The sequence below is a fragment of the Hyperolius riggenbachi genome, chromosome 6 (genome assembly GCF_040937935.1).
Source record: "Hyperolius riggenbachi isolate aHypRig1 chromosome 6, aHypRig1.pri, whole genome shotgun sequence".
NCBI lineage: Eukaryota > Metazoa > Chordata > Amphibia > Anura > Hyperoliidae > Hyperolius > Hyperolius riggenbachi.
The window spans coordinates 255,001,753-255,017,833 of NC_090651.1; the positions used below are offsets into that span (position 1 = coordinate 255,001,753).

At 44.1% G+C, this 16,081-nt stretch overlaps 1 protein-coding gene across 7 annotated transcripts in view; it reads left to right on the forward strand.

Moving 5' to 3' along the window:
* SAMD11 (sterile alpha motif domain containing 11) overlaps positions 1-16,081 on the forward strand; it is a 272,374-nt gene that overhangs the window by 215,450 nt on the left and 40,843 nt on the right. For all 7 annotated transcript variants that reach the window (XR_011022124.1, XM_068240716.1, XM_068240712.1 and 4 more), the window contains exon 8: positions 13,302-13,452. Coding sequence is in view for 6 of the 7 variants with exons in the window: in XM_068240716.1 (XP_068096817.1) it covers positions 13,302-13,452 (151 nt within the window). In the remaining variant the exon portion in view is untranslated. The remainder of the gene's footprint in view (positions 1-13,301; positions 13,453-16,081) is intronic.

Genomic DNA, 16,081 nt, shown 5'->3' on the forward strand with positions numbered 1-16,081 from the left:
TATGCCTCTAGGCCTCCTGTTTTAATTCAACACCTAGCTTTGAACAATCAGTATGTTGTCTTATTTTACCTTTCCTTTTAGGTGTTGTACTCTATATTGTACATATCCCCTCCTGTGGGTGGGGCTGGGGGTGTTTCCCTGGACATTGTCTAGGGGGCCACCCACCCCACCGGAGGGGGGTATATAGGAGGCCTTTTGTGTTATTTGCACTCTAGCTATGAATAAGGACCAGTAGGTCCGAAACATGTCAGCTGGTGATATGTGTTGACCTTTGGATACGTCCATAAATAAAATATAGGATCTTAGGAGCATTGTGCGGACCATTTTCGTCTTCATACTGTAAATAATGTATTAGAGCAAAGTTGAAATGCAGGGTTATATTCCGCTTTAAGGCACTTGTATTTACCTGAGGAAGCAGGCTAAGACCCGTGAAACGTATTGTCCTAACGTACATGAATAAATAAAAATTTTCTATAACACTTGGTTTGTCCTTCTGAGAAGGTAAGACATACACTTCTCATTTTTACTATAGCTTACAGCTCAGTGTTTTTAGTATAATTCATGAGTCTACGCTGTGATCTCATCACTACTGGCCTGACCCTCCTGCAGTAGAGCTCCATGTGCAGGTTGGAGGATAAAAATACATTAGGAGAAACTATTAAAACCACTTTATTTTGCAACAGGAGCATCGTATTTGTGCCCATAACATTATAAATGCTTCTAAATCCTATTATATTATAAGGTTGGAAAGGTCTGTGGTGGTGAGAGCTCAGTACTGCCATGTGAGAGCTGGGAGCCTATAGGGAGTAACTGAGACTGTAAGAATTTTTATTACACTTTTTTTTGACTCCTTAGAATACAGAAATATGTCATATCATTTTGACTCTGTGAGCACTCTGTAGATGTGAATATTGAAACCAGTTTACATTACTTTAATGTTGTCTGCCAACAAAAGTCAAACTGTATTGAACACCCTGTAACATGCTTTCAGCATAGCTCTAAACGCAGGTAAAATCTTGGTAATGTGCTAAATCTCATCTGCTGAGTTCTGAAGCGTTGTGAATCTTTCTATATGGAGTAAAGCGCTGTATACATGTGAGATGACAGGAGGATAGTAGGCAGGGATGCAGAATTTAGGTACATGTTTTCAGTGGTGGGCCTGTTTGTGTATTCTTTTGTGCAACAAAAACTGTAGTATAGAAATGTGGATAATTTTTTCAATTAGCTCAAAGTGTACCCGGGGAGATATGTGACATGATGAGATAAACGTGTTTGTACAGTGCAAAACATATTGTTTTGCTGCCTGAAAGAGTTCATTTTCAGGCATGCAAGTTACAGCTTCTGTCTTGACGGTACCCTTGTTGGGAATATAGTAAACATCACTGATTAGCACATTACAGCCATGAACTATTGACGTTTTTCTTACTCTGGGACACTTTATAGGCTGCCACTGATTACAGACCTTAAAGGGACACTTAAAGGGAACCTAAACTGAGAAGGATATGGATTTTTCCTTTTAAAATAATACCAGTTGCCTGAATCGCCTGCTGATCCTGTGTCTCTAATACTTTTAGCCACAGCCCCTGAACAAGCATGCAGATCAGGTGCTCTGACTGAAGTCAGACTGGATTAGCTGCATGCTTGTTTCAGGGTGTGATTCAGCCACTATTGCAGCCACAGAGATCAGCTGGACTGCCAGGCAACTGGTATTGTTTAACAGGAAACATCCATATCTCTCTCAGTTAAGGTTCCCTTTAAGTCAAACAAAAAAAATTAGTTTTAAGGTAGCCATACACTGGTCGATTTGCCATCAGATTCGACCAACAGATAGATCCCTCTCTGATCGAATCTGATCAGAGAGGGATCGTATGGCTACCTTTACTGCAAACAGATTGTGAACCGATTTCAGCCTGAAACCGTTCACAATCTGTTGTGGAGGTGGTGCTGCTGCTGCCGCCGCCGTTCCCCCCCGCATACATTACCTGCTCCGCCGGTGCGACTGCCCCCGGTCACTGCTGCTCTGTCTGCGCTCTGGTCTCCAGGTCCGGCATGCCTCACTTCTTCTAGCCCGGCAGGAAGTTTAAACAGTAGAGGGCGCTCTACTGTTTAAACTTCTTGCCGGGCTAGAAGAAGTGAGGCATGCCGGACCTGGAGACCAGAGCGCAGACAGAGCAGCGGTGACCAGGGGACTGGAGTCGCGCCGGCGGAGCAGGTAATGTATGCGGGCTCTATTGCGTCGGTCGTCGGGCACTCGAACGCCGCTAGCGACGCGCTCCCTACCCGCGGGCGATCGACGGTAATTTTCCGCACGGAGCGATCGACGGGATCGGACGAAATGGATCGAAATTCGGCGTGTAGCGCAAACGATTGGCAGCAGATTCGATCCCAGTGATCGAATCTGCTGTCGAAACGGCGGCAAATCGGGCCAGTGTATGGCCAGCTTTACTCACCTAGGGCTTCCAATAGCCCCGTGCAGCTGTCCGGTGCCCTCGCCGTCTCCCTCCGATCCTCCTGGCCCCGCCAGCAGCCACTTCCTGTTTCGGTGACAGGAGCTGACAGGCTGGGGTCGCGAGTGATTCTTCGCGTTCCCCAGACGCATTAGCACCCTCTATGCTGCTATATGGTATATGATATATGCTATAGCAGCATAGATGGCGCTATTGTGGCCAGGAACGCGAAGAATCACTCGCGTCCCCAGCCTGTCAGCTCCTGTCACCGAAACAGGAAGTGGCTGCCGGCGGGGCCAGGAGGATCGGAGGGAGACGGCGAGGGCACCGGACAGCTGCAGCGGGCTATTGGAAGCCCCAGGTGAGAAAAACTCATTTTTTTTGTTTGACTTAAGTGCCCCTTTAAGGCTGCTTCCACACAGGGACGCTACAGGTGCACGTTAGTGCAGCCTGTAACGCTCCCCCAACGCACAGTAATGTAACACAAGTGGGCTGTTCACACTGCCCACGTTGTGTTACATGTAACACTGCACGTTGTAGTGAAAGTGCAGCATGTTGTGCGTTCTAGCGGCTTTAGCCACGTTAGACTGTTTGCACATGCTCAGTGGGGGGCGGAGAGGAGGCGGGGAGATGCTGCTACAGTAGCCGCGCCCATGGCTACTTAATATGCACTGCACTGGCGGCCGCTGATTGGCCGGCGGGACCACGTGATGCGGAGTGTCTCTCCGCATCACGTGGTCCCGCGGCTCACTCTACCGTCCTCTCCTGCACCACCATACGTTGCGTTAGGTGCATGTTATGAGACCTTAACGTAGCACCTAACGCAACGTCTTGGTGTGTAAGTAGCCTAAAACATTCAACCTACTTTGTGAATATTTAAATATAAAAGAAAACCATGGGATACTTTAAAAAGTCAATTTTAGAAATAGGAGCATAAATACAATTGTTTATCTCATCAGTCTATTTTCACCTCGGGTTCACTTTAAGGTGTAATTTTAATTGCATAAAATCACATGTCCTACTATGCTTCATAGTTGAAAGTGAATCTAATTCAATTACGTGTGTTATTTCAAACTTATTTGAGATTATATTTATTAAAAATACATTTTTCTTCCATGTTTGTCTTATTGCTACTACAGAGTGAAAGTGATATTTGTCAGGATTGAACAGTCTCAAAGTTAAATGCATTTGTTAAACAGTAAAAACGTAATTAGTTGTAAAACTGAAGTAGCGCCAAACACCTAAACATGTTCTTGAAGCAGTTAGACATGTTAAATCCATAAAGTTTTTGCTGAACAGAAGAAAGTAACATATAAATATTATCTGGTGTGACAGCTATCATAGAGTGTCAGCCTTGTAGCCAGTTTGGTCAACAGTTTGGTTTTGTGTTTTCTTAAGGTGGCCATACACTTATAGATTTGCAGCAGATTCAACTATGAGATAGATTCCGGTCAGGTTGAATCTGACAGGAACCTATCTGATGTGTGCCACACACTAATGCTGGGAATACATGGGTCGATTCTGGCGCTCGATTCTGTGCCCGACCGTTTTGCTCGCTCAAATCTTTTATCTTCCAGTTGTTTTTCGTATCCTTTTTCAATTCACTTCAATGAGAAATCGAGCGGCAAAATGATCGAACAGTGATTGGACATGTCGGAAATTATCTATCGAGCCATCTTAATCAGCATAAGAACAGATTTCCAATAGATTTCAGAATCGAGCAAATCCATCGAAATTGGCTGGAAATAGATTGATTGTCCAATCAATCATGCTTCCTGCTGCATCGGTTTCTAGCTGATTCGAACAGAGCGGTCACATTGGTTGTCGATCGATGGCTGAGATCGACCAGTGTATGGGCCCCTTTAGTGATATTCTTTTCTATGTCACAGCATGGCTTTTCATTGATGTTACGTAGCACCCATGACAGTGAGCTGGCTGGTGAGCTTTTCCTGCATGCTGTGAGGAGGAGAGTGGTTTGGTCCCGCTGGGTTTTATTATTTGTGGTGTTGTGGTGGAGTCTTGTTACATAACGTATCCTGTATGGCTGCAGAGGCAGTTAGGTACGTCTATGGCTATGGGGCGGCTCAGGAAGACGTAGTCACTTGATGTAACACCAGCTGTTTTCACAGCCATGGGTCTGAGATTCAAAGCGCAGATTTTAATAAATCAAGGCCACCGCTCGACTAACCCGTTAGGGCTTTGATTTATTAAAATCATTACTCTCAATCGTGATGGAGAGTCAAAGGGTGGCCTTGATTTATTAAAATGTACCAGCCCGAAGGGGGGAAGGGATCCACGTCTCTAGATAGTAACAGATTCTATCATAGCAGCTTGGCTAGGATGAAGCCAGCTAACGTCATCAGCTATGCAGGGGGTGCAAACCGTTATATATACATCTCAGGCTAGGAATCCGGATAAAAAGTAGGCTATAGAAGAAAATGAACAAATCTGCTTCTTTCCCATCAATGGAATATAATGTTAATCGTTGGGGTCTCCACAGCAGCCGTGGTATACTGGTAACAGATCTTTCAGCAGATCTATGACTTTTAGATTACCTTGAAAGTCTTTTCTCCATTGTAGTGGAAAGGTTTAGGGAACTGAATGAATCCCTTTGTGGATTACATACAGCTCAGCTCCATAGGGAGGTCCAAGAACTTGATTTGAAGCTCTCAACAGTCCCGAATGAAACTGCAGTATCCAGGCTGTAAGGCCTGGTTCACACATTCTGCACATTTACGGTCCAGTACTGTCCTGTCCGTTTTGCATCAGTTTGCTATCAGTTTTACCTGACTTGACAGGAAATGTACAGCTTTTATGTGTGAACACATCCATAGAAACAGACCAAACTGACAGGACAAGACCAGATCAGAAATGTACAGATTTATGTGTGAATACAGCCATAGAAACACATACTGTAGAAAACTGATGCCAACTGTCAGAAACTGACAGGACTGGACACATATTTATGTGTGAACCAAGCCTAATGGCTGGTTTACACTGAATCAGATGCTGTCAGTTATAATTGAATGGACAGCTGATGTGCAGCCCAGGTGAAGGAAATGTCCATGTTTCTCGGTCAGTACACATCTTTGCATTTTAACTGAAAGCCTTTTCGCAATGCACTGCTGCAGAACAACCTATCAGTTAAAACGCATCTGAAAACGCATCTGTTTGAAAGTGGTAAAGCACCACTTACAAGCACAAGCAGTTCCAGAAATGCATAATATGTGTTACATAAAGCCCCAGCTAACCTAGGGATAAAAATACTGTTACATAGTTACATAGTTTTTCAAATGCATCCACATTTCATAGCTACAATAACATTTTTGCCTGGAGGATACTTTTTGGAAGCAACAGTGTTACTAGTTCATCCCTTTAATTACTGATACATTAGGTAGAGTAGCTATACATGAACCTGTTGCACTTTATGATCAGGCCATGTAAGATGACACTGTGATGATAACTGCAACTTCCAGTTGTCATAAATATGTGTCCCCAACAACAAAAAATGTAAAATCAATGGAGTGCGATGCGTTAAAGTGTGCGAATCTCTAGGAATTGTTTAGCAACATGCACAATTTCTCCACACCGGCCAAGTGCCATAGAAGGTGTGGTATGGGCATAGGGGGAGGGGGAATACATTGTACACGGTACACACACTGACTTGAACTTGGCCATGGTGGACGATAATGACCGCCTCAGCCGAGAATCATGAGTCAATCCAGCATGTGTATAGCGGCCGCCTGAAGTCTACTAAAGATCCAGCATCCCTGCTCCCCTGACTGCTGTGGGAATTTGCTCTGTCGCACACTATTCATTCTTCCAACGCCCCTCCCCCCATAGCAACAGACACATGCTAGCCTGGGGGCTAGTGACACATCTGCACAGCGTCAGCTCTACACTGTCGCCCAAGAGGTCGAGTACCGAGCCCTGCCGGGGCGACAGAAATCTCTCATTGTGTAGGAGCCTTTACTCGCGTAATAAAAAAAGCAATTTAAGAACAAACAATACATTGAAGTCAGACATGGAGCTATCATAAGATGGCAAAATGTATAATGTTTTCACAGGCTTTAATGGTGCGCCATATTTGCATGGTGGGGATTATACTCGTATCTCAACTTGCCATCAATGGATGGTTGTTAAATGTGTTACAGGAAACCAGAAACCACTGCCCCATTCATTAGTGGTATGAGAGATATTGGGTGAGCAGTGACTATTATGTAGAGAACTTAATGCCTGTCTACACTTCAGCCTTCCTCACATCTCCCCTAACTCACTCAAATCACCCCGTCCCCCGTTCTCGCCAAATCCTCTTCATACCCTGAATTTCTGTCTCTGTCAGCTTCTGCAGGCCATGGATAGCCTTTTGAGGATGAATAGCAAGGAGGTTATAGTTCATATTTGGCATTGGCGAGGTAAAGGGTTAATGTTAGGTATATTGTGGGGGTGGGGAGAGTAGCAGAGAGTAAGTAGTCAGTGTTGGTGAAAGTCTAAGAAGAAGGGAGAGGTTACATTTGGATATAAGACAGAGGGTAAGATTATGTTTAGACTAGGTTGAGTCAGGATTAGTTGGCACCCATTGGGATTTTAGGGCTGCCCACATCACGCCAACATTCTAAGCCCAATTAAATGATTTAAGCACACATATCCATCTGTATCATCTCAGGTCTGTTTCATGGCATTTGAAAGTACTGTGGATTTTCTTACCAGTACTAGTTTTACCGGATGAACTGATCCCTGTGGTGTGGGTAAGTTATAGGTATCATGTTGTCTTAGATGCTTGTGCAGTAATGACTTTACAACAATTTTAATGGTCTAACAGTGTATCTTGGAAAAGACAGCGTGTTTAATTGTACTTCGATCTCCTCTGAATGTAAGGGGTTAGAGCAGCACTGATGATTCCGCTGGGCAGAGGGACTAATATTTCAGGCTGGGCCTGTGTTCTCTTCCCGACAGCTGTGATATAAATGCAGATCCATGAAGATTCCTATCTGCGCTTTCTCCCGCCTGATATTAATCCTGTCTTGTGATTGTGGCTTTACGCGCAGCCTCCTGGGCTTACAGTGTCACTCCATGTGATATTCCAGCTGTCAGAGAAGCAGCCTGGACCCTGCACATTTTAGAGGCAGCGGGGGACTGAGTCAGGGTACCATATCCGTGCCTGTCACTGATAGCAAGTGACTTACACGACATGTCAACAGTAGAAACAGGAACACACAGCATGGATTTCACAATAGGGAGATGCAGTAGATACCAGCTAAGCGCTGGGCTCCATAGCAAATACTCTATGCTAATTAAATTTAAAGTTAATATTTACTGTTTCCACTTCTTTAAGGCACAGCTTAAATCTGATATTTCAGCTTTGGATGAATGCTTATGGGTTAAAGTGCATGGTCATTAAATTATTTTTACATATACACACACACCCACGCAGGCACTTACTTTATTCACAAACTAAGCCTTCTTCCAGCCCCTAGCAGTCAGTGAGGCCAGTGAGCGCTATCCCCTCCATAAGAACCTGACCACAGCTGTGATCACGTCTGTGCACCTCTCAGTCGCTGGGAGCTTTCTCCGCTTGCGTACAGATCACAAAGACTTAAGCACAGAATGCTCCCAGCAAGAGGAGCATGATCAAGAGAGGCGTGTGGACATGCATGCGCAGAAGACTGTGACCAAAGCTGTGGTCGGTGATCTTTCGGGGGGCTAGCAGCATTTCGGAGGGCAACGGAACTGCAGGGAGGAACCATATAGACTGCTAGGGGCTGGAAGAAGCCCCAGGTAAGTATAGCTTAACTTTTACTTACTGTATCGTCTCAGATATTCTTTAAGATCTATACAAAAATGTTGGCAAGCCTTTTTACTTGTGTCCACGTTCCAGAAGTTTGACTGCGCATCTGCTATGTAGTAAGTGCTTCCGTAAATAGAGAAATACCTGAGAACCCCCCATGAGGAGACGGGCTTGTGCAAAACCTGTCAGATCTGTTGGACATTTACTACCTAGTGTAAGTGACATAAGAAAAAAGGAAATATAGGCCTAAACTACAGACAGCCCCCCCCCCCCCCACCCACCCATACTATATGCTATTTCTAATAGATTACATATCAATAAAGTAATTTCATGCAATTTGTTTTAAATGTGTGTGTATATATGTGTGTATGTATGTATGTGTATATATGTGTGTGTGTGTGTGTGTGTGTGTGTGTGTGTGTGTGTGTGTGTGTGTGTGTGTGTGTGTGTGTGTGTGTGTGTGTGTGTGTGTGTGTGTGTGTGTGTGTGTGTGTGTGTGTGTGTGTGTGTGTGTGTGTGTGTGTGTGTGTGTGTGTGTATATTTTCCTCCAATGAGTCCTCATCCACCCCCAACCACCTCTCGGTGGGAGTCCCCCAAGGCTCGGTCCTTGGTCCCCTTCTGTTCTCCCTATACACATCCTCCATTGGCAAGGTGATCTCCATTGGTTTTAACTATCATCTGTATGCAAATGACACCCAGATCTACCTCCACACCCTGACATATCCGCCACTACCATGGACAAGGTCTCCTCCTGCCTATCAGCCATCTCCTCCTGGATGTCCGCTGGGTTCCTGAAACTAAATCTAGAGAAAACGGAATTTATGATCTTCCCACCCCGGCCATCCCTGAGCCTCCCAGATGTGCATGTCACTGTTAACCACACTACCATTCACCCTACCTCTCAAGCCCGCTGTCTGGGTGTCACCCTGGACTCCGCACTCGCCTTCACTCCCCACATCCAAAACCTCACAAAGTCCTGCAACTTCCACCTCTGTAACATCTGTAAGATCCACCCTCTCCTGACCTCTGCCACCACCAAACTCCTCATTCATGCCCTCATAGTTTCCCGCCTTAACTACCGCAATGCCCTTCTGTCTGGTCTCCCTATGACCCGAATTGCCCCGCTGCAATCCATCATTAAATGTGGCAGCCAGAATTATCCACTCCTCCCATCGCTCCACCATGGCGGCTCCCCTCTGTGAATCCCTCCACTGGCTTCCTATCCACCTGGTTTTTCTTATATCCCTGTATTGTCGTATTGCTATATGTCACCCCTAAATATTGTCTGTAACCTAAACTAATGTCCAGTGCTGCGTAATGTGTTGGCGCTTTATAAATACTATATATATATATATATATATGTGTGTATATATACACACATATACCGGGTATATCTCTTTTTTTACAGCCATTTCAGTGTGCCGTATGTGGAAATGTACAGCACCTGCCACCATAGATCTTGCCAGTAAATGTGCCCAGTGTAATAGATTGTGGATGATATAGCAGTACATTCTCCCCAATGTGTCTTTCACCTTGCTATGTACCTCGTATGCAGCTTCTGCCCTACTCTCCTCAGGGTCTGCGGTGACTGTACTGCCACATTGCGCTATCAGGGAAAACATGAATCAGTTCTGCATGCCCGTACTAAGGGCATTAAACTTCAGTTAGGGGGACTTAAGCTAAACCTTGCACTTTATGATAAATGAGTACATGCTGTAATCTTCTACAGCCTCGCAGGATTCCTGTAAACATACAGTGCTCAGTATAGCTATGGCAGTTCCGTTCACAGTACAGAGACTCTCTATTCTGCAGAGTAGCCACATTGCAGGCTGGCAGGGGCTACAATGCTGGGGGTTCCTGAGGTATTGTGAAGCATTACATATCTCCTATATATAACAGGTTTACTTTAAGAACTACATGAGAGTGGTGATGTGAGTACAATATACTGTAACTTATCCATTACAACTTTCTCTGCACAATGATTAAGATAAAACCATCTAATAAATAATGCCAGCAGTGCAGTGGTGCATAGCAACTAGTCAGAAGTTGTTATCTACTGTTCTTAAAAACTGTGACCAAAAAAGGTGCATTCTGGGTGATGGCCAGGAGTTACTGTACAACATTGTAAGCACTGTGCCTGTGTGCTGGCCGAAATTACTTCCACTTTATTTAAAGTGGACCTGGCCTCTTCCACAGGACAGAAGGAAACAGAGAAATGCACCCTGTATGCATTTAGACAGTTTAGCCTGTTTAATTCCCCCTCATTTGTGTCTAATCACAAGTTGTAGTCTGACCTCTCCCCGTGTCACATGACACATGACTGCCATGGCAGAGATGGCAGATAAGCTCATTTTGAAAGCATAGTTATCATGTCTGCTTCCATTAAATCAGGAAGTAGAAACAGTGCAGATGTATTGCAGGATTTGTATCAGCTGTGACAAAGAAATGTTGTTTTGTTTAAAGGTTATTATGCTGTTGTTCATCTTTTAGAGCAGAGAGGACGTTCTGAATTCAGGCCTGCTTTAATGAAAGTGGGGATTCTTTTTGATAAAACTGACATTGTACAAAAATGTTAAGAAGTGACTTGCAACATTAGAAGATCAGCTTCCTCTAAAATGCTGAAAATTCTTTCATGATGGATCCGTTTTATAGAGTGCTTTATACCATTAGATTGCTACCTTGCATTGGATTGTGGTATGGTAACGCACTATGTGCACTGTGTTACCCATAAACATACATGTTAATAGTAGAAGCGAGGCCTATTTCACAGTGATCAATTGCGTTGCCGACTAATTCTACGTCATCTCGCTGCTGTTCATACAGTTCTGTGGGTCTGTTCACAGTACTGCGTTGCAACTGATTGTATTATTTAGTCTACATTGCAGTTCACACTCATTATAACGTGTGCATTATGCTACTGCCCACTGTGAGCCTAGCCTGAAGCATACTTTTCATTGACTGTATGCTTCACTGTACCCAACTTAATGTGGGGATAACGTGTGACACTGCAGTCTGGATCCATTGTGTTTCTGCTGCTACAGGAGACACTGTGAACGTGGCCTAAAATTTATATATTGGGGTCCTAATGAAATGACAGCCAGTAATAATCTATTGTAGACAGCTAAGAGCTTGGAAAAAAAATATCTGCCTATTTGTGAGATAGCGTGCCAAAGAAAAGGATGTGGTACTTTAAGACGAGCAAATGCAGAGCTGATTCTTATCTCTGGGTGGTCAGACAATTTTAGCTTGCTAAATATTCCGGCTTCCTTTAAATTGGCTGATGGTCCCCCGCTCTCCCTCCCATCTCTGTGGCTTGTGTTCCTGAAGCCGCCAGCGCTGACAGGCTACGACACCCCCGTGACTCTGCCAAGCGCAGCAGCCGGGAAGCCCCCAGGCTGAGCTGCCACATCTCATCTACACAATGCATCTCACAGATAGCGCAGCATCCAGAACCACAGTTGGTAACCTGGAGCTTGAAGAGCTGGGATATGCGGCAGGCAGACATAGCCAGACTCAAAGCCCTACCCCCAAGGCAACACGGTCGCCCCCCCAGGACGGCAATTAACCAAGCCGTCTTAATTGTATAAAAGCTGTACTTTATTTTATTTAATGACAATCTTTTACTTTTTTTTTTTTTACGTGCGATTTCTGCTTCTATACTTGTAAATCTTTCTTTTCAAGTTATAATGGAATACACTGTAGTAGATGCACACAACCACTCTTTATATCAAAAAATGTCTCATAGAAAAAATAGTCTTGTTTTAATACAAGGGTGGTGATTTACTAAACCTACTGCGCACAAACAGCGCGGATTAATATTATCGAGCGCATGCCAAGCACATGCCATCCTGTCAGCACAGAGTGCGCTCTTAACTTATGCATGATCCTTCCTACTGCCGCGCAATGTGCTGATAGTGCGACCACGATACTTCACTAGCGTGGCTGCTACTACATTAATTGGGAAATATCACAGTTTCTAGTAAACACCATTAATTAATGATGATGTTAAAGTGGACCTGAACTCTTGCACAGAGAGAAATGCACCCTGTATGTATTTAGAGAGTTTAGCCTAATTCTCCCCTCATTTGTGATTAATCACAAGTTGTAATTTGATTCCTCAACTGTGTCAGCTGACTGCCATGGCAGAGAGGCTAATTTGAAAGCACAGGATGTTAACAATATGTCTGCTTCCATGAAAGCAGGAAGTAGATACACTGCAGATTTATTGCAGGATTTGTATCAGCTGTGTAACAAATAAAGTTTTTTTGTTTAAAAAGTTATTAAGCTGTTGCGGATCTTTTAGAGCAGAGAGGATGTTCTGAGTTCAGGTCCACTTCAAGGACCACTCCCATATCACTTCTCCGACTGTCATCTATGGAGAATTATTTGGTACACCTGTGATATGGAGAGGTAGCAACATACTGTAGGCATAGGTTCCCCTTACCACAAGAGTAACTGGATTTAAAGCTGGGAACTTTCAGCTCCTGGCAGAGCCATGAATTTATTTAAAACTGGCTATGCTTTGCATTGTGAATATATTGTTCAGTATATCTGGCTCCTCCTAAATATGACATTAATGAAGGTTTCTGCTTTAAATGTTGTCTGTATTGCTGTTTTTGGCACTTATGAAAAGTAACCTGGCCCTTTCTAGCTCCTCTCTAGTTGGCCCCCTCCAACCAGGGATGAGTCAGTCAGTTGGCTGCATATGTTTTCAAGTTAACAGTGAGGCTCTAGCTCCAGTGGAAGCAAAACATGTGGTTTTAATTGTGCATAGCTGAGAGGGAACCAGAAAGGGGGAGGAAGACATTGGTAAAAAGGCAGATAGAGAGCGGAACAAAAGAGGCCGATATGGAGCGAGAGAGTGATAAAGAGCAGGATGAGCTTAGTGAGCAGCCAGGTAATGATTGCTGCACATGGAGAGATGAGTAAGGAGTTCCGGAGAAGGAGATGTGACTTGGGGGCGGAAGATGGATTGTACAGGATATATTTGTTAGCAGGCGGCTTGTGAGTAGCTTGCAGCACTCCCCGGTGTCTGAGCTTCAAGCAGTTTCTATTCTTTTTTCAGATCTCTTACGGGCACGCCAAGAAGTGGCAGCTGCTGTGGTGAGAAACCCAGGAGCCATGGAAGCTCACATACCCACCTCAAGTAACTCCTCGAGCCAGCGGAGGAAACAAGGCCTGCCGCAGCATCGGGACACCTCCCACTTCACAGACAGGTACTCGACAGCTGTGCACACACTCAGCAACTTCACTCAAGACTTTATTTATGCAGTTTAATTCATATTCATATAGAAACTGCTGGATTAAAGAGTAAATAAACTGAAATTAAGGCCTAGCCAAAACATTTTTGAAGGGCTCCTGTGGGCTATTTTAAAAAACAAAAAGATTCTTCAGTGACGGCACAGGACAGGTTATCTGCAGGGGGCCGGTAGAAGCCCCAGGTAAGTGTCAGTTTTTGGTTTTTAAAATAGCCCACAGAACCCCTTTAAGTTTTCGTTACAATGAGAGCTATAATAAACTATTGCGTTTTTATTTGTCACCATTTGGGATACCTCCCTTAAAGAGGAGCTGTCAGCCATACTATCTCAAAAAAAAAAAATACTTGCTCTACTTGGATAACATATGTATTGCACTGTCCACAGTTTGATTTTAGCGATTTTTCTATAGTAAAAAAGAGAAAATCTTTCTTAACATTCTCCCTTTTAACTGTGTCTAGCTTGAAGCCAATCCTGATATCATTTCCTCACTTGCTCTCCTCTGCCTGATTGTGTATGCATTGCCCGCCCTCCTCCCAGTCTTTAGGCACTCCCACCCAGCTCTACAATAGAAAGTGCATTGTCGCAGCATGAGAAATATTGGCCAATCAGAGAGGAACAGAGGTGTGGGAGGGCAAAACAGGAGGGAAAGAGGCTTCAGCCAATCAGGCCGCATTAGTTAAGTCTGAGAGGAAAGTAAAGAAGCAAAAAAAGATAACCCAGCATGCCCTACAACTTCTTTTGTGCGGCAATGTACCAAATAAGTCAGGTAAAGTGGGGAATGATTATTATCAACAAGAAAAGTAAGTGATTTTTAACTTTTGGATTGCCTGGTTAGCATCCTTATTACTGGTTTAATTTCAACATCAGATCAGCGCTTCCTATAACTTCATGTCAATCCGCTACACCTCCACCGATATCACCCTGTGAGATCCACACTCACCAACAGTAGAGGGCCTGGATTACATAGGCCGTATGACGCTTTTGGGGCATTAATGGGTTTCCCTCGCCCTCGACCCTCCTTGATCTCCTTCACACCAGCAGCTCTTCAACAGTGATACTGGAACATTGCTTCACATAGTTTACCTCAACGAACAATAATAAAAGCTCATTGCGCAGCTTGTTTAAAACCAAAGTGCTTTATTAAGCTATTGCACTCACGTTTAGGAGAAGTATCAAAAGCGTGTGGAGTACATGAACGGGCTGCCCCCCGTGCGACCTCCCGGGCTGGCCGCCGCTCTGTTGTTAAACGGGTCACGAGCCGGCTCATTCACAGCTAATCCTCCTTCTCCACATGTGCCCTCACTTCCGCATGTGGCTCCTCCCAATTGATTTCGTCACCAGCGTGACTCATTTAGGGTCACGCTGAATGAGTCACTGGTCACAATTGTTGGTGTGAAGGAGATCAAGGAGGGTCGAGGACGATTCCCCAAAAGCGTCATACGGCCTATGTAATCCAGGCCCTCTACTGTTGGTGAGTGTGGATCTCACAGGGTGATATCGGTTCAGGTGTAGCGGATTGACATGAAGTTATAGAAAGCGCTGCTCTGATGTTGAAATTATACCATTGGAAGAAACAGCTTATTCTTTAAAGCGGGATTGTCACCATAAAAATCAAATTTCAACAGCAACTGGTCTGAGTGTATTAAGTGATAAAGATGCTAATCCTGCATTTAAAACTTGCAAAACTTTTTCTGCTGTTATGGTTTGTAGTTATCACATACTTTAGGAGCACTGGCCCTAGTGCCAAACAGTGCCAAAAAGTTGAATGCTGGGAGTTCTTTTGAATGCTGGGAGTTCTTTTTATCTATAATATATTCCTCCTCTTCCATTTATTTCCCTGCCTAGCTGATCACTTGTGCTTACAAGCAAGGCTGAAGTGACTCAGTGATTGGATGTGTAAATAAAAAAAAAAAGACTATGGGAGGAGGGCAGCTAATGAATACACAATGAACAAGCGAATGGAGGGGGGAAAACAAGAGTCAGGAAGGATATGTCGTCAGCATTAGCTTGGCAAAATGGCCACTGCCTGCAATAGGATTTTCTGCTTTTCCTTTATAAAATTCACAGAAATCATTACGTGGATAGCACAATACATCTGTTATGTAAGTAGAAGTAGTATTTATCTACTTATATATGTGCTTTTTATTACTAGGTTAGCATGGGTGTCGCTTGTTCTTTAACAGAAGCGCACCTGTATATAAACTTTATTGCTTAGACGCTGGGACTGTGTTTGGACTATGAATATTTAGATCATATTGATAGTCATTATTGATCATATTGATCTGCAAGCCTCTTCGTAGGAGTATTTGTATTAGAATACTTTTTGATTTTATGCCCGACAGTTACACTTTAACTCCTTGTCCTTGTTTTTTTTTAACAACAGGACAGAAAGTGAGCTTAAAGGGTACCTAAAGCGACGCACTGGTCCCCTGTTGAACTTTCCCGGGACTCTTCAGGCCCCCTGTAGTCATCCTGGTCCCTCCCCGCTTCAATTTTCAGTTGTCATCCCCCTCTGAAATCTGGCTGACTCAGCCAATTGCGGGCAATTGCGCATGCATGTCCCCTGGCTACATGCCCCTCCATCATG